Source organism: Trachurus japonicus, chromosome 3 (assembly GCF_045865225.1).
Source record: "Trachurus japonicus isolate A0001 chromosome 3, Traja_1.0".
In the NCBI taxonomy this organism is placed as follows: domain Eukaryota; kingdom Metazoa; phylum Chordata; class Actinopteri; order Carangiformes; family Carangidae; genus Trachurus; species Trachurus japonicus.
The window spans coordinates 30,843,785-30,869,479 of NC_140909.1; the positions used below are offsets into that span (position 1 = coordinate 30,843,785).

The 25,695-nt window shown below is 40.2% G+C and overlaps 1 protein-coding gene across 3 annotated transcripts in view; it reads right to left on the reverse strand.

Annotated features, from left to right (window-relative positions):
* Positions 1-25,695, reverse strand: part of LOC146990156 (multiple epidermal growth factor-like domains protein 11) — a 160,744-nt gene that overhangs the window by 39,362 nt on the left and 95,687 nt on the right. For all 3 annotated transcript variants that reach the window (XM_085769833.1, XM_085769825.1, XM_085769841.1), the window contains exons 6-11: positions 20,369-20,615; positions 16,757-16,877; positions 15,969-16,105; positions 10,123-10,335; positions 9,091-9,265; positions 1,894-2,014 (exon numbers count right to left, since the gene is read on the reverse strand). In XM_085769833.1, coding sequence (XP_085625959.1) covers positions 1,894-2,014; positions 9,091-9,265; positions 10,123-10,335; positions 15,969-16,105; positions 16,757-16,877; positions 20,369-20,615 — 1,014 coding nt within the window. The remainder of the gene's footprint in view (positions 1-1,893; positions 2,015-9,090; positions 9,266-10,122; positions 10,336-15,968; positions 16,106-16,756; positions 16,878-20,368; positions 20,616-25,695) is intronic.

The window sequence follows — 25,695 nt, forward strand, 5'->3', positions numbered from 1 at the left end:
TATGTCTGATAGGGTTCAAGAAATATTCAGTTGTATTGCAACATTTCCTACCACCATCCCTCAAAGGGCAGCATCAGTTAGACCACCAAACAACACAATCATATTTCCAGGGACTTATTTGACATCTGTCTGTAATAATATCATATATTTTGAGATATTGGGCAAACTCAGTCAAAATTTAAAGGTGGTAAATATGAATATGATGTTATAACTTTATATGATTAGATGTTTACTCTTCATGCATCTTTAGTACACAGACTGTTACAGTAACACAGCAAACACACTCTTGATAATCAGTCTAAACTTTTCTCCTTTACAGTAAGTTCCGCCCTCAGTGGCTTTAAAGGAGAAAAAGAAACAAGGATTTACAGGGTGAAGACAGACACCCACTTGCTCTAGCCAAAGCTCTCAGGCCTCTGGTTCTGCGTTCTCTGCCTCAGATGTCTCTCCGCTTTAATTACCCATGTTCCCCACGAGGTTCAGTGGCGCATTAATATTTAAAGATGCTGATATTGAGAGATATTAAGAGAGTGAAGTGGAGAACAAAATAGCAGAAAGGAAAAAGTTCTGAGGGCAGGTACTTTTACAGTTTTTCAGGGTCAGGAGTTAAGGGATAGCTTTGGGTCTCTGGCTGTCGAGAAAACAATTATCAATATTTAAAACATCAAACACAGTGTTCAAAGGCTACTAAAAAAACTCAACGATCACAAATAACCTTATGGTTTTACAAGTTCACTGACACAACAGATGCAATCAATGATTTTGGTTATTATCTGATTCACCTACTAATTAGATGATTGCTCATTTGGTGTAAGAAAAACTGTATAATCATAATTTAGGAAAGCCACATAACCTCTGTGCCAGTTTACTTTTGTTAGACTGTCGATAATCCTTGATCAATTTCTTAAACAATCCTACTGTAGCCTACCTCTCTACCAGCCAATAGCTACAACTTATCACTTCACTGACTAATTTTTCTAAGCAGAGAATAAGAGATACAGGTAAAGGTGAAAACAATGCAGGAAATTAAAGGAATTTATTTTCCCATAAAGCAGATAAGAAATGTAAAATGGCAGCTGTGATGATACTGAAAATGACTATGGTCTGTAAAATGGTTAAACTCCCATCTGAATCCCTAAGAATTAAAGAGCAAAACAAACCGGAGCAAAATCTATAAGGAGGTAGAGACACCATTTTCAAGATAGTTGAAAACAGCCTGAAAAGCAAAGTAGTTTGAGGTGAAGTTGTATTTTAAATGAGAGCTTGAAGTCTATGCTGCTAACACATGCAAAGAGAGAAACAGACCAGAAATTCAGGGGGGCACTTAATTAGTTCTTAAGTAAATGTGCTGCAAAAACGTACAACACAATACAGGGACTGCCTTCAGCCAGGTCCGTCACTTTTTTGTGTCCCGAAAACATTTCTGTTGTATTGTGACTTTTTGCAGCACATGTGTTGTCAAATTGATGATGTTTTCTGAATTTGTAGCAGGTTTGTGTCTTCGCATGTATTTTTTTCCTAAGCTGCAGTGCTGTGAACTCTCAGGGTCACCATACGATAGATCTGGGTAAATCTGTGATTCATTTGTTTGTCTGAGGCAAATTCAGTGAATTGCATCATAGACCCTTTGTTCTGTATTTTGGTGTGAGAAAGTGTTGACCTCAAGTCTTCAAAAAAATAAAAAATAAAAACTGATCTTGACTTCAAAGTGAATCCACAACTCATCACCTTTGGGAGTGGGTGGAGAGGGGAGACCACTACATGTCATGTTTGGATTCCCTTGATCAGGATATAGACACAAAAGGTAAACTTCACCACCTGCCAAAATCCACCCAGTATCATAAATGTATAAGCTCCAACAGTGCAACTGAGGATCACTGAACTTTACTGCACCTTCTCTACAGATGCACGAGCCGTCGATGTGCGAGCAGGAGATCTCGTTGTGGCAAGAACACGACGAGGTGCAGTTGATCCCGTACAGGCCTGTGGGGCAGCTGATGGAGCAGTCGTCACCCTGGAAACACACACAAACAGAGAAATTGATACCATCAAATGTAACAAACTCCTCAACATGTGAAATTGAATTATATTTCTTCAATGTAAAGTAAACATGGTTAAATAAAATTATAGTTAAATGAATTATAAAACACTGTTCTGATCTCCGTTTACTCTATGCTCACCTCCATCTTAGGAGGAAGGATGAAAATCAAACAGTCAAAATGGTATTGCACATATCTCAAATTAAAATTTTGTATGGTCAGAAACTAACGTTTATACTGTAACTAATTACCTTAACGTTAACACTGTGATGTCACAACAAAGCAGTCACCAAGCCCCACCCACATGGACCCACCATCCAATACTTGGAGGATTTGGTTTATCTGTTTTACCTGAAATCTGCTCTATTTTAATTGGATCAAACTGTAAACATCCAGCCAATCAGAAGAGATGCTCAGAGCATCCTCTCTTTAGACTGGCTGTATATGAATGAGAAATAAATCCGAATATGAATGAGAAAATATAACAGACATCAAAATCAGAATTGGCCTCAAAAGTCATACATTTATTTGTTTGTACTGGTCCCATTATAGTATAAATTCAACAATATTCTGTAAAACAACTCAAGTTTCCAGGGAACCACTCAAATTTGATGAATGTGATGCTGTGGTCAAATCATAGCTGTGTCTAAAATCACTATGTAGTTTATCACCTACTCTCATCTTGTGTCCAAACTGAGTGGGAAAGTTCTGCTCCATATATTCCTCAAATATTCCTAAAAGTCTGTGACTTTCCATTTGGCACTCCATCAAATAAATACATATAGGTTATTTGAAGAAAAGTTGGAGGATGTTTTATACACGTGCTTGTGTTTTCTTCAGCTGCAGTGAGCTGAGGATCAGTCAACATTAATAACAACCCGATGACCTGTTTCAGGTGGGCAGTGCCACTCCTTCACTTTCTATGATTCTTTTATTCTTTATGAGATGGCTGCCTTCGCGCAGCTCAGCACGAGGGAAGCAGGTATTGTTCAGAGTCCATCATTAAATCAATTATTAAGTCCACAACTGCATTATATCTGATAGTAAGAAAGCAGCAGACAGGCACATTTATTATGGAGAAGAGAGACGATCATCACCAGTGGCGTGGCGTCCCTGCAGAGAAACAAGACATGGATGCTCGTCCAATCAATAAAGGACATGGTCGGAGCAGCAAGACAGACAGCTTGGCATTAGCGGGATGTCTAACCTTATTCTCCGCTGTTAGCATGCTGTGAAAGCAAGTACCACACAACCTGAATCTCCAGCACGCTGTCGCATTGATCAGGACCTTCAACATATAAACTGTGCTAATTAAAGCTGCCTGCTTCCAACCTGCTGCCTTTAAATTGCTATTAATCTAATATTCACAAAGCCAGCCAAATGTGCAAAGACAGGGGAAGAGAGAGGCCTTATTAAAAAGTTGGAGAATTAAGGACTTTTTAAAAAACTTTGTTAATAAATAACGTGTGTGGGCCCAATAAGGAAAACCATCAGAGTTCCCAGGGGAAGTAGGAGCTCTAACAAAGTGACCCCTGGAATAGTAAATACATGTGGATCGAAAGATCCTTGTATACAGTACCTATATCACACACCTCTGTATCCACTGAGGCAGGGTGTTGTTTTTATTTTTCTCCAACTGAAATAATAATAATAAAAAATGTGTTTTGTTTTTTAATCTATATTCAAACAGGATCGGATAAAATATAATTTCAAACACAAAATCAAAGATGAAGTCATTTTTCATCTTATTCATTATGCATTCAGATGTGATTAGGCCATGAGGCCTGTGCACTCAGCCTGTGTGAGAGAAGAGCTGCCAAACAACCCTGGTTAGATAAAGATTACAAACAACAAGATGAGTCAAGTATATTATTCAGTGGAGTCTCAGGAGGTTCTACCCATAGACTGTACAGATGGATGTAGCCAGCTGTCACCCTATTACAACTGCTCAATGGACTAGGTCATCTGTGTAATACACTTTAAGATGGATACAGCTTCTGTGACGTCACCCACAGGTTTCTGAAGAGCAGGTTTGAAGCTCAGAGTGGGCTGCTCCACCAGTGCTGTGTTGGCAGCACTTCACTCTGCCCCTTAAATCCCAGCTAAATAAAAACTGGGCAAAGAGGAGGGGTATGTGTGGAGCAGACACTTACATACATGTTGATTTAATAATTACAGCAAGAATAAGCTCCTGTTAGCATTGTTAGCACAGCTGGACACCAAGACATTAAAAATGCCTTCCTTTGCTGGTTAGGGTTAGTAATGAGCTAATCTAACAACCTAGCTTTGGTGAGAGTAGACACCGATACATGTTGATTAATTGGTGTGAACAAATTGTTAACCCCATAAAAAGGGGCCCACACTTCATTTGGTGCTTGAGTCAAACAGGCGCTCATCCGGCTGTCATTCAAAGAGGCCATGCCCTCAATTCTTCATAACTTACTGTAAGTCACTGATAAAGAGTTAATTTCTGCTGTAAAGTTGGATGTTTTACTACAGGAGTCTATGGAATTGACTCACTCACTGTTGAAGACAAACTCTAGTGGTCAGTATGCCACTTTGGTTCTTCAGATATTAACTTTTTTTTTTTTTTGCTTTGATAATATTCTCAATTATAAACTTTTAGTGCCATATTCTATTTATGACATACCATAATTGTCATGTGCAAAGATTGTTTCAATTTAGAAACAGAAGTTTAAAGTTAGCTAGTTTCAGCTCCTTTTGTGGCCTGTGCAGCAGTTCTATTATCAACAGAACCTGCTTACAATTTACAACTTGAGATTTTCTTTCTTCATAACATTTTTTGAATTTAATGAATTTTTTAGGTCACGGATTGAAATCTAGTTTGTTGACAATAATATTTTTGTTTTTCTAACCAATATTTGTGCACTGGTATGGTTCTTGAATGACTGCAATACGTGGATTGAATCTGTTTTTCTAATCAAACTTTTGATTATGAATTCCACCAGAAACACACACACACTGGAAGATTGGATTCTTTTTTCTTTTTCTGATGCAGAGACTTGTTTCCAGGAAAACCTTGTGCAACTCTGTCCTTCCTGGTGAAAGCACTTCCTCCTGCTATGACAGATTTGTTCTGTAGATTTCAAACCTTGGCTCAGAGTTGCACATGTTTACAGATATTGATTCAGCTGTCCAAATTGGCGACAATACCATGTATAAATTCTGTTTAAAGGCGGACTCTTGTCTACACACTGACACACAGAGTACCAAACTGTGAGTTACCAGCGCAGCATAAATTCCCTCTAAATCAATACTGCTCCTCTGAGAGCACCATCTATCTGAATTTAGCTGCTATAAACCAAATGGACATTCATCTACAGCGCTCATCCTACTTTCATCTGCTGAAAATCCCTGATGTTCTCAGTCCAATTATCAAAGTCCCTGTCATCTCTTTGCTCCGAGGTGTCTCATCTCCACTCTCCGCTCAGTCACTGCACAATCACTTAACATGCCAGGAGGGCACCGAGCCTCACCAGCCATACTACTTCACACACCACGGAAAAAACAACACTCACACTCACACACACACACACACACACACACACACACACACACGCATGACTCTGTTCAACTTTGCCTGACCCAAATGTATTAAACATTAAATTTGACCTTCAAGTTTGTCATCTTGTGTCACATTCAGCTTAAATCCGGACACCAATTGCGACTCTGAATCAAGGTTGTATCCGTAACAACCTTTACAAATGCACTTTGCACTAATACCTTGATATGTCACATTTAAAAAATTATTTAAAAAAGATGAGAGTGATGGTGAACAGTATTAACTATGGGAGCCCTGATGAATTAAATTGTCCCTCTGCCAGGATCAAGTCTTGTTCATCTGTAAAAACATTCCCTAGAGGCCAAAAAAAATGAAAATACAAAGATTTAGAAAAATAATGCTGACAACAGAAAAAAATCCCTTGTCTCTTGGGGGGGCAATGCACAATAGAAATAACAAACAAACAAAGACAGGCGCTGAGGATGAAGCTGAAATGGTTTAAGAGGCATTTTTAAAAAAAAATAAAAAAGCAAAAAAACAAATTAGATTTCACAGGATCACTCTGAAACGACATTCACCTCTGTCTTGGCTGCAACTACACAGTAGGTTTTTCAGGAGTTTTAGCAGTTTGTGTTAAATTGGTGAGAATTTGCAAACCAAAAAACTGTTTAGGGTTCATCCAAATAGATAATGTACCAGTAGATTATGTGTTCCAAAAAAGTTAAACTGAGGTTTGTACTTTTTGTTTCATCTTGAAGTGAAGATTCCAGTGAAACCACAATCGACCGAAACAGTTTAGAGAAAGAGTCGGACAGCGATTCATTCTGCTGTGCTGTTGTGCTGCTCATAAAAGAACATTAGCTCAGTTTATTACATTTAATTCTCAGGGGCCATGTACAAAAAGACATTAATCTCATTCTATGAGTTAAAATGAATTGCAACAGATTTAGCTACAATGTAATTCCCATCTGCAGCATCTGACCAGTTGGCACGCACCTGATGTGATTAATATAGCATTAATAATGAGGAGCTGTGGCTACATCTAATTGTAAAATAGTGACTATAGGGTGACAAGCGTGGGTGTCTTTGTACAAAAACAAAAATGTACATAACTCTGGTTGAACAAGCAATTCACTTACTTATTTGACAATCAAATTATGACCCGCCCACAAACAGATATCAGTTAACAAAATATAACAGAATGGCTCTTTGGTCTCAATATGCAGATACAATGTGAGTGAAATGTCTCTCAGTAAATGGCCACACAATGTTTCTGCAGTGGCAACAAAAATTAAGAAACACATCTGTTATTTTTCAGGTCGAGGCTTTCACTGAAATCTGAAAATCAGAGTGCTGCCTGTCTGTGATCACCACAATGGTGAAAATACCCTGATGTTAAAATGAGAAGTTGGTGTCAGTTCAAATTTCCTGTACAGTATACACATATTTTTGCACACAACTTGATTACTGCTTACATGCACAATAACATACTCATGACTCTGACCCGCTCTCTTTCTCCTGACCTGTCTCAGGGGGTTTCCCACCTGCAGTCGCCTTTCTCCATTAATAGACATGTAACTCTACAACTGAACCTGCCGACTCAACAGCACCTAATAAATTAACCTCAGCATGTTACAGAGCACGTTCTGCACCTGCTGCTGAAAAGCCAACACGCGTTATACTGTACTCATATCATATGTTGGCTGCAAAATCCTTCACTCAACCAGGAACTACAATAACTCTTCATTATCCACACAGCAGCTGCCTCACTGTTCACTGAGGACTGTAATGCAGATTTAATACATATTTGTCATTGTTTGGATATCATCCTTCTTTTCTTATTTGGGAATGAAAAAGATTCATATACTGTAACTGTTCCTTTTGTATTTACTGTATTTTCTATAACTAGAGATGCTGCATATACTTGTCAAACACAGCAGCTCCTGAAGCACCACACTAACTGTTTACAGTGGCATGTGAGGCATTCATGTAACATCTGTAACTTACATAGTCTACATGTCAGTGGTGTAGGGAGTATCTGTAAATTATAATGGTCATCTTAGTCTGCAAAAGAGATGCTCAGGGGACATCTGGAGACATCTGTCTCAAATTGTACCGTCTCATGTTAAGGGGTCATCTGTCAATTATACTGTCTAACTTCACAATAGTGTACCCCTGTTAATGATTGATGGTCTTCTTTACCTGGGTTTCACTGAACCAAGAGAAGCCATTGGTTTTAGCTCGTAAAGGTGCATTCCACCAGTGTCACACACTAACATCAGTTCACTGTTGACGGGGGACTCTGCTCAGACAGTCAGACACAGCTGTATAATGTCTTCCGTTGCTCTAAAGGACCTTTGTCAAATGTCAAATGTAATGTCAGCTGATAAGTAACAAGAAATTACAACCTTCATTTGTCATTACATAAATGCCAAGAGAGAGAGCGTCAGCAGCAGCAGGCAGACAGGCTGAGCTTCCTGTTTCCCCTGCTTAGTTTGTGTGTGTGTGTTGGTCACAAAACACAAATCTGAAAACTTGTATCAACTTTGCTGATGCAAGTTATCCTTTTATGTCTCATATCTCCCACACATTAATATCACCCATAGAAACAGATTTTGAAACAGAAAACCTGTGTTACAAGCTGAAAGTGAGGAGTTTGAAAGTCACACAAATTCACCAGGCAGAGAGTTGCATCATGGGAAATGTAAGATCATATCCTAGGGACTGGGAGTCAGATGATTCTTCTGCTTTGCATTCTTCTCATAAAGAATCTCTCAGCTGTATCAGGGTGTAAAAGCTCTGAGGTACTTTCAGACAGAGGGCGCCTCCATTGTTTCCATTCTAAACTCAAAGGAAGCTGCTATGCCAAGGTTAACAGTCAGAGCTGTCTAAGCTGGAGTCGGCTACATTTCTTTTTTGTAACTTGTTGCTGAGTGACCAGAGCAGCTACAGAGAAAATAATCTGAAATGAGAAATTACTGAGTGATACAAATATGTCATTACTGATTCACATATCCAGTATGTCTATGGTTGCCTGATTATTGTAAGTGCGTTTTTCTTGTATTGTAAAACTTAGGAAAGCAGCTGATAATTTGAGCAACCTTTTTTGGTTTTATTTTTCTATTTGGTTTCCTGTTGAGATGAGAACAGGTGAAAAGGAGCAACCTGCAGAACATGATGCAGGTTGTTCAGATGTGTTTGGTGGCTGCGTTGGTGGAAATGCTGCTGTGCTCTGAGTGGAATTTCATTTGCAGAGCTCACAGCAGAAAAAAAAAGAATATATATATATATATATCAAGTAAAAAAAAATCCATGGAGAATATTGTCAACAGCTATTACTGAAACAGCCTCTACCAGAGAAATGTTCCCTGTGCAAACTTTATCTTCAAATTCCCTTCTATAAGTGGATCTGTGAACAAGCCTGAGAGGTTTTCATGATGTAATTGGTCCATTTACATTAACACAGAGGTTTAAGAGCAGATTAACTAAACAGCTGCGACTCTATACCACCTGTGTTTCTGCACTTACTATATATCCCGGTGCACACACACATGTTCCCGTGGTGCCGTCGCAGTCGGCCCCGTTAGCGCAGGTGCACAGCTCTCTGCAGCCCTCGCCGTAATAACCCGCCGGACAGGTCTCGTTGCAGTAAAGCCCCGTCCACCCTGCTGCACAAGTGCACTCTCCAGACAGAGGGTGACAGCTGAGAGGGGGAGGAGGTCAGAAGTTGTTTTGTTTTAGATTTAGTAAAAAATACTGAAACATTTTTAAAAAATCCTCAACACATCTACAGTAACTGAAACCAGGGGCACAAAACACGTGGTCTCTCTAAGATTCACATCATCACTTTTATTGTTTTGGTATTTAAGGTTTTGTCCTTAGCTTAGCCTTTTACTCCACTTTAAACCAGTCTTCTGTTAGCAAAGAAAAGAAGGGTTGATTAAACTAAAGCTATCCAGACTCTATCTACTGCGACATGGCTGAACTTAATGAAGACAGAGAACACATCGCAGGACAGTGCTGAGCAAGTCTCCCCTAATGATGCAGCAGAATTTTATTGCTGCAAAATCTCTTTCACCTTAACTTTTCACCTAAATTAAGGAAACCTTCAAAGAGATTTTCTGCAACACCCTCAAATAACTCCCTTAGATAAGGGGGAATTATACCTTGTACGTGCTATTACTTTAGTGGAAACTTGAAGGTAAGTTGTGCAGCGGGGGCAGGGACCTGGTCCAGGCTTAAACTGTATGTGTCAATATATAACATGATGGAATTTCAAAGGAAGTTGATTTATTTTGTGGTTTAAAGGTGAGAGTTAAGTGATGCACAGATGGCGGCCTTCCTGACTCAGGGTTGAAGCGATGCCAAAACCGATTAGAGGCACAACTGTAATGCATAATACTTGACATTGGACTTGAAAAAAAGTATTCATGAATTATTTCAACATTTAAAAATGGAAAAAGCTACAGTAATTCAAATGCAACCTCCTTCTATCCATTCAGTGTTGTATAGCACAAAAGCATGGACATGTTCCTGTATCCTTGACCGACAGTTCAGTACCTGAGTGTGTTGCCAGCTTTGCAGGGGCAGTATTTGTCACAGATGAGTCCGTACAGGCCGCTGGGGCAGAAGCGGTCCTGGCAGCTGGGGCCCTTGAAGCCCTCGTTGCACAGACAGGCCCCGTTGATGTGGTAGCACTTTGCCCCGTTCTGGCAGTCACATTTGTGGGCACACTGCGGTCCGTAAGTGCCGACCGGGCATTCGTCCTGGCATCTGCGTCAGTGTAAAAACCAGAATGGAGGAGCAGTGAGAAGAGCTTGTAGAGACTGTGTGTGAAAAAATGTGAGTCTTTGTGGTCAGCCACTCATTGAACAGGGTTATCTCTTAGAAAGCCAACAACAAAGCATTAAAGCTACAGCGATGTTACACTGATTTCCCAGCGTCATCTCTGGAAACTTGTTGTATTTTTACCTGCTACATTCAGAGAAACAGTTATTATCTAACAATTTCCTGACTTTTACTTGACGCTGGATTTCATCAGTTCCAGTTGATGAAAAAATCTAATTTTAAAGATAACATTTCAAGAAGGAATCCAGTCCTTGCAGATACGTTTCTCCCTTTTTTATTTTAATTTTTTGGGCCAAACATTTACCTCACACAACAAAAAAAGCCGACTCTATGAATTATAGATACAGTGGTTCCTACTCGCACAATGGTCCAAAAAGTATGCATGTTTGGGAAGGTTATGTTGAGAAAAGGGTTGTGAAGAGCCTCTGAGTCAGGCTGTGATCAGATTGGACAGGCTACAACCTAGACAATTTTGGACACAATTTGCTCCCTTTCAACAAACATGTTTGATTTTTCCGATTCCTGCCTCTGACAAAAATACCTGCAACAGCCAGTGAGAGTGGATATTGTGTATCCTGCGCTGCAAAATGTTTCAGCCACATACCATGCAAGTTTCTGTGAGATCTGCTTCTCTGTGAAATCATTACTGCAATGGGCAGGTATGTGGTCCCATGGTCTGGACGATCTTCTAGTGCGTCCAGAGGATTGTAATGTTAAAAGTCAGTTGAAACTGTCTCATGTATGTGCATAAATTGGTTAAGTTTTGAAAATAATCGTATGAGTAACCACCCTCAGACTCAGATCAGGCAGAATAGAGTCAGGATGTTTGACATTGTCCATCTCATCTGATCATGTGATGTGTCATCACCATCATCACACTAATTTTTTACATATTGCTTATCATTCTCTGTTGCCACTGTTTGTGGTATTTTCTCTCTCTGTCTTTCTTTCTCTCTCTTTCTATCTTAAAAATATAACGTATCACTGGTAGGTTTCGCATGTTTCTCTCTCATTGTGTTCAAACTGTTGGAGGACTGAAGACTCTATAGATGTGTTGTAAATGTAAATAATGTCAGACTGCATTCATGCTCTAGACAGAACTTGTCACTCATCACCGACCTCCTCTCCTCTCCTTTTGAAATATGTCTTCTGAGGAATGTCGAAGAAATCTTGCTATACTGTAATCTCTAATTCCTCCCGTCCACAGGTCCACACATCTTTGTGTCCTTGAGAGAAACTCCTTCTGATTCTCACCTCATGTATCAGCTCACAGCTGTCAGTGTGTGGCTGTGTCTGTGTGAGAGGCTGAGCAAACCTGATAAAAGTTGTATTTAAATGCAGCCCATCGAGAATAAAGGACAAAGAGTTCATCAGTCGGTGAATTTAAAGGGCAAATGTTTTACACTTCTCCTGAGCCTGTCTTCTGATTGGCTAAGTGATCCAATAAAATAGAGACAGATTCTAGATCTTCATTCAGAACATTCATAAAAAAGAAATCTTGCAAGTGTTGATTGGTGGGTCCATGTGGGCGGGGCTTGGTGACTGCTTTGTTGTGACATCACAAACTAACAGGAGTCCTGAAAGCTGGTTTTAAAGCTCAGTTATGATGAAGTATATGTCTTTATACTACACTGTTGTCCATAAAGTTGGAATTATTTTGAAGATATACAGATTGTATATCAAGAATAAATCACACACTGTTACAAAAATTTCATCAGAAAAGGTTAAAAAATATATTTTATTCCAACTTTATGGGCAACAGTGTATATGGGAGCTGTGAAGGGACAACGAGGAGTTTTGGAAAGCGAAGTGTTTTCACTACATGAGCCTCCACGCGCACGGTGAAATTCTTGGACCGGCGCAAGACGGACGAAAGCGAAAACATTTGCCAAGAATGTTTTCATTGATCAAGAACGAAAGTCGGAGGTTGGAAGACGATCAGATGCTGTCGTAGTTCCGACCATAAACGGCGATTCGGCGGCGTTATTCCCATGACCCGCCGGGCAGCGTCCGTGGTGGAAATGCTGGGTGGCTCGGGCATTACTAATAATTACTAATAATAATATCAGAATAACGATAACCACCACTAATAATAACAAAATAACGATAGAGACAAAACAATATATTTATCAAAAATTGACTCATTAACAAGTGTGGGTAACGTAGATTCATCCACATTAATATGAAACTTTTTTATAATCAAATAGAAACTCCTCGTGACCCTTTAAAGGCTGAAATTGGTTTATTGGAGCAGAAGTTAGTGGTGAAACAAAATAATAATAAACAATGTGATGATGATCCACATGATGAATTCTAATTAGACCTCTGTTTTCCATTAGTGATGATCAGATGATGAAGGCAAATCAGGCAGTAAACGCTCTGGTCAATTAAACTAAACTGGTCCGGGGAAGTCAATCGGAGATGCATATGGATCTACATGAACCCACAGATCTTTTTCTTTCAAACATTAGAGAAAACAAAAAAAGAGTGGAAAAATATCCTGGTAATGTTAGAGTGAATGAGTAGCCTGGCTTTTTGTGCAACACAGTGTTACATAAAAACTTGTTAAAGACAGATTTTCGCATTCACCACTCCCTACAGTACACTATCCTATAAGCTCATAATTACAATTGAGAGAATGATGTATGATGCTTCTACGACTAGCTCACAATAAAAGCTGAGTGATATTATCCCTGTCTGGCGGAGAGCACTCCATTTTCCTCAGAGATGACATGCGCTCCACCGTCACATACACTCACACCATTATAAGGTCAACAGGCAACCCATTATGCTGAGACCCGGAGTTGAGCTCAAGGTGAAATGTAACAAAGTGTCTGTATGGATTATAATGAGCACGAGTGAACGGACAGTGGTGAACTGAATAGGAAATTGTTTAAGTTGAGTTAAAATCAGGCCACGTCCCTCGTCATTCGCAACACGTCCACAACTTGGAACCATTAAGAAATAGACAAATCACTCAATTAAAATGGCTCAACCAGGACTTATGTTTAGTGTCACGTTTAAATCAAGCCGACTTCCTCAGGACTCTTATCTCGGCTAATTCCATTAGAACGTGGACGGAGCAGAAGAGAACTCAGTCTAGGAATTATTCCATGTAGGCTAATTCACCTGTCTGGGCCCTAAATGAATGGAGGTAATTTGGCTCAATTGAGAATAACGATGGAGAGGGAGAAACAGAGAGATGGGCAGAGTGGAAGGAGGAGAGAGGGAGAGAGGGGGGGGGGGGGTCGGAGCTGACCAGAGGGAGGTGAGGGTGGAGGAGGTCTTTTTCCACCAACACACACTGTCTGAGATGATGGAGGTAATGATGCAGAAAACTATTTCAAATGGCTCTTGGTTAAAATCTCTCACTTTAGGTGACAGTGGCATGGAAAAAAAGAGAGAGAAAAGTGCATAATTGCATTCTATGAGCATTAGTAGGAGACAGAGAGTAGGAGGGAAGAACATTGACATTTAACACTGGACATAAAATGTAATTTGGAAACACTTCATACAGTTCACATGTCACACTCTATTTCTAATTTGGAGAACACGCTGGGAGGCAGGTTAACTGTTCTCCAAAATAAAACATACTATGTTTAAGGATAAGTGTCAACTGAGAAATAGCTGGAGATTTTTTTTTCATAAAAGTAACACAGGTCATCAGTGAATGTACCTCTGCTTTTAGCTCTGCTTTGGTCTCCACTCTCCCAGTCACTCAAATTAAATCTCACTAGCTGAGGTGAGAGAGACAAATAAAGCAAATGTTTGTGGCCTCATATCACAAAGGGGCCAAAAACTTCCCCTCACAGTGGCACATTTTGTTATGTGTAAATGGAGCCCATGATAATACTGTATGTGCTCTATATACTGTAGCTAGGTTTATGATTGGACATGAGGCACTCAAGGAATATCGGCAAATTGTACAGTCAGGTGATATAGTCTGGATATGAGGCATTTAGGGAACATCTGTAAATTGTAATGGTACCAGTAGTCTATATGTGAAGTGTTTAGATCTGCATGCGTTCAGAGGTCATTTGGGGGTTCTTTGATGGCCCTACAGTACTTGGCCTGGGCCGTCTCCATCGTTGGTGATTTTCAGGTAGTGTTGAGTGTTCTCTGGTGCTCCTGCCTGCCTGCAGAGTCTGGGTGGATGAGTCAATTAAGACTTTCAGACTGTATAACCCCAACAATGAGATATGAGTTGCTAAATGCTTTGACTTTATGGGAAGTCCAGAGTTGGTTATCTTTTGCTTTTCACATTGCTGCATGTGCTCACTCATTGTTACAAAATAAAATAAATATTGTTTAGTTTGGTTTTAAAAGGTCAGAGTAACCACAGTTAGAGCATTTCTAGTTTCTATGACATTACATTTTAAAGTGGGCAGGTCATATTTGTTTTGAGATTGGCCTGATTTGGTTTTACTGCATATGGGAGTTAACTGAACACCCCAAATCACATGGAATAAAATTGTGTATTGGTTCCCAAATGCAGGATGAGTTATAATAAAATAGTTGTATTTTAAATCCCCTGTACAGAGCTTTTAACTGGATACGCAAAAGTCTCTGGTCTCTGCTGATGTGTCTGTTACCTTCAACAGCAAATGAGCTCATCAGTGTGAAGATACGCTATTTCTAAGTAGTCTAATTCTATACCTCTGGAAGGCATGGTCAGGTCGGACCACTGACCAAACCATACGAATAGATACATTACGCTGCTAATATATATATATATATATATATATATATATATATATATATATATATATATATACTGTATATATACGTATATATAAAATATATTTTCCCATATTTTCTTAAAGACACTTTTTTTTTATTCCTTAAAATGAATTACTGTGGAAAGTAAGTATGAGGAAAAATATTGTTCACATATTTCTCCTACAGTAGTAGTGAGGTGACTAACTGATAGACGACCACATATTCAGTAAACAAACCAGAGACAAGGCTACATGTCTCCTGATGAAGAAAAGAGTGCTCCGAATGTTTTTAGGGGTTGTGTTTAGATTTAAAGGCCACCGTCTGACAGCAAAATGACTGCAGACTGTACACACTGTAATGTGTGTGTGTGTTATGTAAGACCTACTGAATGTCTGCTATTCATTCAAATGCGAATAAGCAGTTGATGTTGCTGTTACATCTGTAGGTAGTGTTGAATTTTGTGTTTTCCACATAAAACGTTACACTCCCTCTCTGTATTTACCACTAATATTGTGACCAAACATGTTTTTGTAGTGCATGGTTGTTTCTATTAGTTTCCCCACTTCTTTTACTGTTTATCAATTACATTACTGTCTTCTCATATTCTCCCTGTTAAATTCTGCTCATATCTGCAGCTGCAACAAACTAATTTCCCTGTGGAGCCTGATAGAGTTTAATATAATCAGATAATGAGAATTACTATGAGATTACTAAAATGGGCAATATTCAAAATCTAAAATGCAGTCCAGCGTTACTATCATGTAGTATAACAATAATATACAATTCTTAAAAAACTAAATAAAAACCGGACCAACTGCAGTTGTACTTTGATACTATACCTCTCTCCGATGTAGCCGGCTGTGCACTGGCACTGACCGCTGATGTGGTCACACAGTCCTCCGTTACGACACGTGCACTCCCGAGAGCAGTTAATGCCGAATGATCCGAATGGACACGGCTGTGCACAGACTGGGCCCTGAGGAGGAAGTGTTTCAGATTATACTACGTGTAAGACAAAATAGGTTCTCAGATTCAATAAAACGGAGCTACTTTTCTCAGTAAACGATGGCAGTGACATTACAAGTGTCAGAAAACAATCACTCTCCATTTTACAAAAAACAAACAAAAAAAACAGAAATCCTCCCAATTCATAATGAGTTTTCAGGGTGTTGTGATTTAATTTACAATAACAATAATCTACCACTTTAATCAGCCAGTCCACTGCAATCATATTACTTCTACGTGTATTACAATGTTGGATAGTTAGTTGTGTGGTTCATTGTGAGTCTCAGCAGGTGCAGCGGGATGAGACAGCTCCTAACCTTATGAAAGTTTCATAAGTGCTGGTTTCAAATATATTTGGTGTCCCCTGATGAAATTAAATGTCATTAAGGAGCCTTTTGCTTTTGCAGCCTGAAAAAACAAACTTCAGGGAAGAAATACTAAGAACTAAACTTTCGTACGCTGAAAATTTGTCAAAGCAAATGCATGTGTACATTTTCACCCTCAGCACGGTCAAGCACAAACACAGTCATCTCAGTTTTGGGCTCAGAAACTCTCTGTTTTGTTGATCTCTGACATAAATGCACATTAGCTGGTGTAGTTGTGAATGTAGTGCAGGTCGTACCACCCAGCCGGCGGGACAGGAGCACTCTCCAGTGACATGATGGCAGGTTCCTCCGTTCTGACAGGGACAGTGCTGCTCGCACAGGGAGCCATGTTTACCTGGAGGACACGTCTCCTCACAGCTGGATGGGAAAGACAGAGGAAGCAGACGTTCAGCCTGAGTTATGGAAGCAGCAACATGTCTCCATATAGTATGTGTGAATATAATATGTTATAATATAATATGTCCTATTAAAAGTTGTGAGTTAACTTTAGAGAGCAGTGAAGTTGTCGTGCTTATACCATCTGTACTACTGTACCACAAATGTACAGTGTTGCAGTGGCCACGGCTCCGAAGCTGTTCACTTAACCTTAAATCATCTCTGGTTCGCTGCACACATGTGCGCGGTTTACACAACATTTAACACAACTGCAGACACTGTGGGTGGAGAGGTGATTCTTCTGCTCTTGTTCCTAATAAAGAGAAAGCTGTTTCTGTTGTATTGACCAAATTACAGTGTGAAATAAGACCTTGGACTCCATATAGACCTGGTGTGTTTGGAAGGTCGATGCGATTCAGAACAGCAATGTGCGGTGACAGTTTCCTTTTTTTTCATTGTGATGTTAGAAGGGTTACAAACTCACAACTCATATTTGTATCTATTTGTAGAAACACAGGAGACTTTTTTCCTGTGTTTGTAAAAGTTGGAATATTATTGGTTTTTAATCATCACCGACAAAACTTCACAAAAGTGAAATTACTCTACGGTATACCTATCACAAAAATGAGCCTCTGGGTTAATGTAATAAATAAGATACCTGATTTGTTTTGATGTTAGACAATTATCAAAGGTAAAACTTACACTCATTTTGTTTAAGCACCTTCACTGTCCGCACTGAAAAATTCTCTGTAGGTTTATCTGATGAGTTGGAGCTGTATTTCTTATATAATAATAATATAAATCATATTATGTGTTAACCATCCGTGGGTAAACCTTGGAAGTGAATTGTAATTAAGTCTGTATTAATATGTCACCAGGTATCAACTAAGTGAAAAAACTGCTGTTACTTTCCTGACCACTCGAGTTTGTCTCCAACAGTGAGTCAGTCCCTTTAGACTCCAATGTTAAAATGTCTAACTTTACACAGAAATAAACATGTTTACAGCGTGGTACAAAAACAGGGTAACCCTTTGATTTACAGCCCGCTACTTACATGATTATGTCAAGAAATAGCCAAGAAATAATGGTCAGTTTCATAGTAATCATAGTAGTCATGTTTTTCATGAAGGCAAAAGGTTACACATGCTTTTCATGCTTTGAATTTTTTGGGGAAGGCCAGAATTTTTCTCCCCAAGTCCTTGCAATTGACTGTAATTTCTGGCTATTTCTACGCAATCTATCGTTATTTATGGCTGTACTTCTCGACATTACTATGAAATTGACCGTTATTTCTAGGCTATACTGTTACTGTATTGATATGTTAGTGTTTATTGTTTGTTTGGTTTGGTTTGGTCTTGTTGTGTCTATTGTGGTCTGGTTTGAAATAAACTAAACCAGGGGTCTTCAACGTTTTCCAGGCCAAGGACCCCCAAACTGATGGAGAGATGGAGCGGGGACCCCCTACTTATATATATTGTATAAAATTGTGTTTTATATTTAACTGGTCCTGTAGTGCCATACAGGGCCGTTGTATAGGGGAGAAAGGTGATGATAACTCTAGGGGCACCCAGTAGGGCCCACAAAAACCCCAGTAGTCTAATCTTTGTATGACTGAATTATTCTGCATAAGACCCTGACTAATACTCACAGTAATGCTGCATTAGCATCAAAACAAAGTAGGCTAAATAAGAAATGATAATAGATATGTAGTCTATGAAAAAAAGTGGAAAAGTCAGGGGGCAGGGGCCCACTTTAGTATACTTTCAGGGGGCCCAGGATTCCTAGCAACGGCCCTGGTGCTTTTTTTTAGGAGTTTGGCTGGTCATGGGACTCTTTATATTTCGAAGGGACTTACATAAAAAAATATGCCATCTATGATCACAACAGGTCACAACTACGCTCGTGGTAACTGAACGCTGCTACTGCACCAATGAAAGAATTACTAAACCATAAAAAGACAGAGAAAACAAAGCAGTGTTTCCCCTACTTTGTTTTTTTCTCAGGCTTTTTATGCATTTATTTTGAAAGGGCAGCTGGAGAGAGACGGGGGCGCGGAGAGAAAGTGAGAGGGGGGATTGACACGCAGCAATGGGACTGTCGGAGGGTCGCTGCAGCGGCCGTGCTCTACCAAGACTCGTGACTCACCCCCAGTCGTCAGCGCCGCGGTCACCGAAGCTGATTCTGGGAACATTTACACCGGGCCCGCCGTGTCATGTCTCGGTTCCACGGAGCGTTTCAGTGACGCTGCTTCATTACTGCTGCGCTATGAGCAGACGTGGCGGCGCGCGTTAATGTCACCGTCGTATGAGTGTGTGTTGTTAAAGCAGAAGTAAGTGATATATTTGTGTTAATATAAGTCTTAAATAGTTATATCTTCCGACAGCAATCACTTACATAGAGTGTTTGGACTGAAACACGGGTCTGTCAGTCCCTCTGCTCTGCTCTGAGCCCAGGAGAAAACATTTATCGTATCCTACAGTTTTTATCCAATGAGGAGAGAGAACGGCATGCAGGGCTGTGTGTGCAGCCAAGGGACGCCGTGAATGTGGCGACGTAGGGACGAGGACTGTTATGGTGCGTTCAAGGAAACTCGTATTTTTCCGACCGAAGTGGTACCAGTTCGATCTGGTACGAGTTCACGGGTCGGAAGTTACGAGTGGCCGTTATAGTGACTTTCACCGGTAAAACAGGTCGGAAAAACACGAGTGGGTTGCCTGGAACGTTACAAAGTCGTAAGTTGTGACTTGAAGCTGTAATTTACGATTTCAAAAGCCTGCCTGGAACGCAGCATTAGCGAAAACGACCGGACCACTTACTTCTGCTTTAATTAACGAGTGTGTATGGAGAATGAAAACATAAAGTCCCATCGTTGTGTAGTGTAGCCACCGGTTCAGGGACCGACTGTCACAGCACCAGTGGTGTGTGTGTGTGCGCGCGCCCGCCATCGGGCTGATTTTAGAGGGGGGTGGGGGGGGAGAGAGGGACAGACGGTGCGCCGTGTTTGTATCAGATAAAATACAAAGTCTCGCCTGACACCTATATTATAGGAAAACAAAGGACTTTTATGTAAAAATCTGATGTTCAGCAGCAGGGAACACCCCTATATTCACAATGGATCTTTTTTCATATTTTTTTTCCCTCAACCAAAACTTTCGCGACCCCCCTGCAGTACCTCCGCGGACCCCCTAGGGGTCGCGGACCCCCTGTTGAAGACCTCTGAACTAAACTATTTCTAGACATTATGACGTTATGACATCTTTGGGTAACAGGTGGGTGAATTTGCCGCAATGCCAATGTCAGCTACGTCCAACTTTATGTGTATTACACAGATGAACCATTACAATACGCTATTGCAACATACATTTGATTTTACCTAATTTTGGTGATAACTGAATCTCTCAAACAAAATTGTGATACTAAAGAAAAAAGTCCATCGCTACTTTCATGGAGAATTTGGAGAACACCACACTCACAAGGCCCCGGTGTATCCAGGCGCACACAGGCACTCTCCAGTCTGGTGATGACAGGTGGCACCGTTGAGGCACTGGCACTCCAACAGGCAGTCTTTACCGAAGAAGCTGAGGTCACAGATCTCCTCGCAGCGCCAGCCCTGGTAGCCATCAGTGCAGACGCAGGCTCCGGTGATTGGGTTGCATTTGGCCCCGTTGCGGCACTGACAGCGGTTGGTGCAGTGGGGACCCCAGAAGTCAGTCTCACAACCTGCACAGAGAGGAAAGAGAGCGGCTCAACATGTGATTTAAACGTCAAATATCCGCATGAGCCGTGAGGTCTGAGGCTGAGGAGGATTCATGGACGTCTGAAAATGAAGTAATCCATGCGAGAGTGTTAGCGTTTCACGGAGAAGAGGAGAGTGAGGTGAAATGAGGTCAGCTGAGATAAGAAGAGCACAGGACCCATATTAATCAAACTTGTAAGAATTACACTAACTAAAGCTCTGACAGCTAAAGAATAAAAGAAGAAAGTTCTTCCCTGAAACTGAGAAATGAAGTGGCCCCTGTCTGACTTTGAGCTAAATGTAAGAGTAATAGCAGTACAGTTGGTCACATAATTGATCAGAGACATGCCTCTCATTCTTGGTTATAACTTTTGTTAAAGTTAAGTTAGTTGTTAGGTTATTTGCAGTGTAATACAAACAATGATTGAGAGAATCAGTTTAATAATAAAAAAAAGTGTCTGAAATGGGAAAAGAAAATTGCAGCAGGAAATAAATGCTGTTCCTGCTCATCAGAGAAGAAACCCAGAAGGAGAATTTATCACCACACTAACAAGTGCAGACAGTGAAGATGTTTAAACAGTGATTGCAAACAAAATGAGCGCCAGACTTTCTCTTTACTGCACCTCGGATAAATGTCTGACACCCAAATAAATGTTCAAAATGATCTGTGTTCAGATAGCACCACCATTAAATTGTTTTAACTGGCATCGAAACTTATATTCTATGCCTATAAGTTTAGTTGTCAATAATTTTAATATCAATCTCCAACGGAATCATTTTTAAAAAAAAAAAGAAAGAAACATGGTAGAAACTTCAATGTATGTATGGAAGAGGAGGCTCAGATCAATGTGAAATTGGTTTAAAGTGTATCTGATGAAAAACAGAGGGACTATTGACAAAAAAAAAAAAGCCTAACAGTTAATGGACTACTGAACAATTTTTAAAAAATTAGACTATGCCTGTGGATGGATGAAAATGAGAAGGAAATCTGAAACGATTCATGTGCACTTTTCTAATGGTTACTTTCCATCTATTGATGATGCATTAGTCACTTGACCATATAATATAATAGTCTGAGATGTTCAGGTAGTTTCGTATCGGTCTAAAGCCGTATGTGGCTTTTAAAGAAATAGCGGTCTTCACTGGTGCTGTGAAAAGAAACTTGAGAGTTGCCTACGAATCGGTGGGGCCCCATGAAAAGACGTCCATCAGAAGACTGTTGAAGACCCTCCCGATTCAGACTATTGGCTAATGCTGCAATTTACAAATGTTGCTAAAATGCCTAACACAGACTCTCTCGGTAGATCCTGCAATTTTCAGACATCCACTAAACATCTCAGGTGCAGTATAATTGGTAAACAGCACAAGTTACAGATGTTCCCTCTATGCCTCATGGCATCAGGAAGCCCACGTTGGGGAGCAACAGCAGTGCACTGTCTTATGTCTTTACACTAGAATTACAGTATATTTGTCATAGAGGTTTGCCCCCCCCCTGCCTGGGGGGGTAACTCTGCTTCCTGTTGGCTCTGAGTGTCAGTGAGAGGTGACAGGCAGAGGGATTTAGATCAGTGAGCCCTGACATCAGTTAACTCCACACAGCATGCTGTTTACCAGCCCAGCTGGTCTATGATCTATACTCACACCAACACATAGCTAAGTGCAGGGAAGCCGAGTTTACCTAGATATTTTAAAACTATAAACCCGCACAGACCAAAGATACACAGCAAAGTAGAAAAATAGATTTAGAAGAGTTTTTAAGTCTGAGACAATCTGATGCTTTGCAGCAGAGTAATACACGGTGTTGGTGCAGCTGTGGCAAAAATCCTGTCACTGATGTTACACTGCCAGGGAAGAAAAATTAAGTAAACGATCCTCACTTCACTATCTTCATAAGAAAAGCAATTAGTTTCTACACTTGCTTCATACTATATTTTAGTAGAACAAGTCAGACAGGGTTTTTAATAAAATAAAAGCACATCAACGTTGCTGGCTTCTTCTGCTGTGCTTTACTACTATATTTTCAACATGACTTGAAGGCAGAATAAGACAATACAAAACTTTAGTTTTAGTATTTTCACCATGTTTCACCAAGTGGTTTAAAACTTTTGGCCTCACATTTCAATTTGTCACTTCCTGATCTTGGTAAATGCCAGCGTCTGGCACCGTGGGCAATGGGAGAGAATCTGCTGAATGTAAAGTAGAGATGAAAGTAACGTCTGTAATTTTAGATGATTAGTCTGCTGTATTGACATAAAACTGTTGCTTATGTACTTTCATCTTGGCTAATACTGAACCATGCAGGTGTGAAGGTGATCTCATCCAAACACCTTGGTGATCTCCACCTCAACAGGCATCAGTATGTTCCAACAACAAAAAACAAAAACAACTGTTGTGTTTTCCAGCCCTTCTCTTTGATGTCCAGCTTTTCAGTGTGGACGTCTAGAATAGATATAAACGCTTAAGCCTGCTGACATGACCCACAAATTGAGGGTTATGTTGCTGTACAAACTACTTCATCTTAAGTAGCGTAACCCCATCTCAACAGCATTAACCCATTATAAAACTCAGTAGCACATGCTTCTGTGAACTGAAATGTTGCAGTGCTCAGAGTGCCTATAGTATAGCTAGCTGCCAAATAAATTGTATGCAGATAAAGTCTTGCAACATTTCCTTCTAAAACATATAACACTATTTGAACTAAATAATCAGATAATGTATGACATTTTATATTGAAAAAGAAATAAACCAACACTGGGTGTCAGACTCCCACAACCCCCCTCATACAAAGTGCCTCTACACTTTCTAAAATCATCTCTCTAAATGCCTTGGGGCAGGTGGGTGGGTGGCTTGGGGCGGGGGGTCTACATGTAACAACTGTTGAAACTTCCCAAAGCAGACAACGTTACAATCAGACCCACTTTACCATGAGATAAGGCCAGTGTGTATAGAAGTTATAAAATTAAGAAGGATTTTGGCTGTTGCAAGTGCTGCTCTTTATCAATCCTCCATTTCAACAACCTGTCTGAGATGCCTGAGGGGAGAGACTGTCCAAACTGTACAAATGTTATCCCTAATTCTTTGATTCATCATCATCAGAGTTCCTGGAGAGGCACTGGGAAGTCAGAGGGATGCAGCCAAGATGAGGAAATGATCGTGGCTTTTCACCCCACCCTGCAGCCATTAGGAGCACATCTGCCTTTGGACATTGTTGGGTGACTTGTTGTATAAACTCGTTCTTAAGCAGCAGAAACAGCAGAACAGCAGAAAATCTGCATTTCACATTTTAATTATCTAGGTCACTGCCTGCATACAGTGTTTTGCTGAATAGTATAAGTACTGTAGCACTGGACAATGGATTATGGGTCACTATTTCTATTTTTTTCCAAGTCCGAGTCTTGTTTCCGAGTCTTGTTTTACAAAAATGAAATTTGCAAATGATCACAGTCATTTTTACATGGACAAAGTTATTTTCAGCTTCTTTAGTTTCTAGACTAAAAAGACTAGATATTTTTTCTACCATTTCTTGAACTCTGTATCCTTTGCAGACATTGATGAAAGTGGAAGAGATTTTCAAAACCATCATTCAGAAAATATATCACAGATCTGTAAATGGATGAATTGCTCATATCAATCAGAACCCGAAGAAATTTGTTGAAAACAAGTTTAAAAGAGGTCACATTTTATTGAATGTTGCATCATCTGAGATGACATAAATCAAAGGACGATTACCTGTCTGACTCTCAGGGTGAATTGCACTCACCAGTGTCTTCAGACTGAATAGAGCTCTGAATGAATGGCCTTAAGTTAAAAGGAACTAGGATTAAACTTGTGGTTATATTCTTCCACCACCAAGTCAAGCTGCAGGTTACAGCAAGTCCAGACGCGTATAAAAACAAATTTTGTAAAAAAAAAAAAAAAAAGGTTTGTAAAGCTTTGATGCAGTACTATGTAAATCCTCTGCAAGAAAAAACAGACTCAAAACTGCCAGGAAAACTGATTCCAACAAATCACAAAGATGGATGCTACAACTACTACAGAAGCTACAGTACACATCACAAAACTGGCAACGCAACAGATCAAAATCATGAACATTTTACCAATAATAGTGTCATGACTTCAGTGTCCAACCAGATGTGAAATATAGTCCCATTCCCCATTTCAGGGCAGGGCTCGACAGTGCGACAGTTTTGCTCGCATTTGCGAGTTGATAATAGCCCGTGCGAATAAAAAATTGCATTCAGTCGCATCAGTGCGACTCGGACAGAAACTGCATGCACCGCTTTGCATGCTGTTTAACGTGAGCAGTATCTCCCCCGCCCCGCCCCCCCCTGCCTGTTTGGTGATTTTGGCCGCCGCATTGATTAAAGCTTGTGTACATCGGGGCCGTTCAGATGTTACGTCTTTTCCGCACATTACTTTCAAGGTAGACGCGCGTCATGCACGCCAAGGCGACACCGTAGCAGCGCACATTCGGTGCGATGCGCTTTTTTTCCGTGCACGTTCGACCTGCTTCTTCCTCCGGTACACGGTCTTGGGCTGTCTCTCCTACTGTTTCACACGGAGCTCTGCCCCAGGTGAAGGAAGCCCTTAGGTGGTACGTGGCCTCCGAGGCTACCGCGGATCTATCAAAAAAAAAAAAAACGCTTGTCGCGGTGAGAACAGCTGACATGTGGTCACAGTCTCACAGTGCAACATTTATATAAACTTCAACCTCAAAGCTCCCTGTCTGACCTGTCCCTGAACATCACACAGGGGCAACATGGAGCTGCTTGTGTGACAGGTTGTTGAGGAAAAATGTTTGGTGTTTTTACTGTTCTCAAATGTAAAAATGGGTCATGTTGGACCCTCAGCATTATTTAAGGCTTAAACAGCCTGCTACAACATTTTTCATTGTGCTCCTAAAAAATCTTAGTGTAGAGCCCTGTATGTAATGTTCAGCTTTTTATACTGAGGGAAATATAGGTTCACTGCTCATCAATACCCCCACCCCTGGGCCACATGCACACACATACAGCATAAAACTAAAAACTAATATTGGTTGTAATAAATATTCTATTTTCTCAC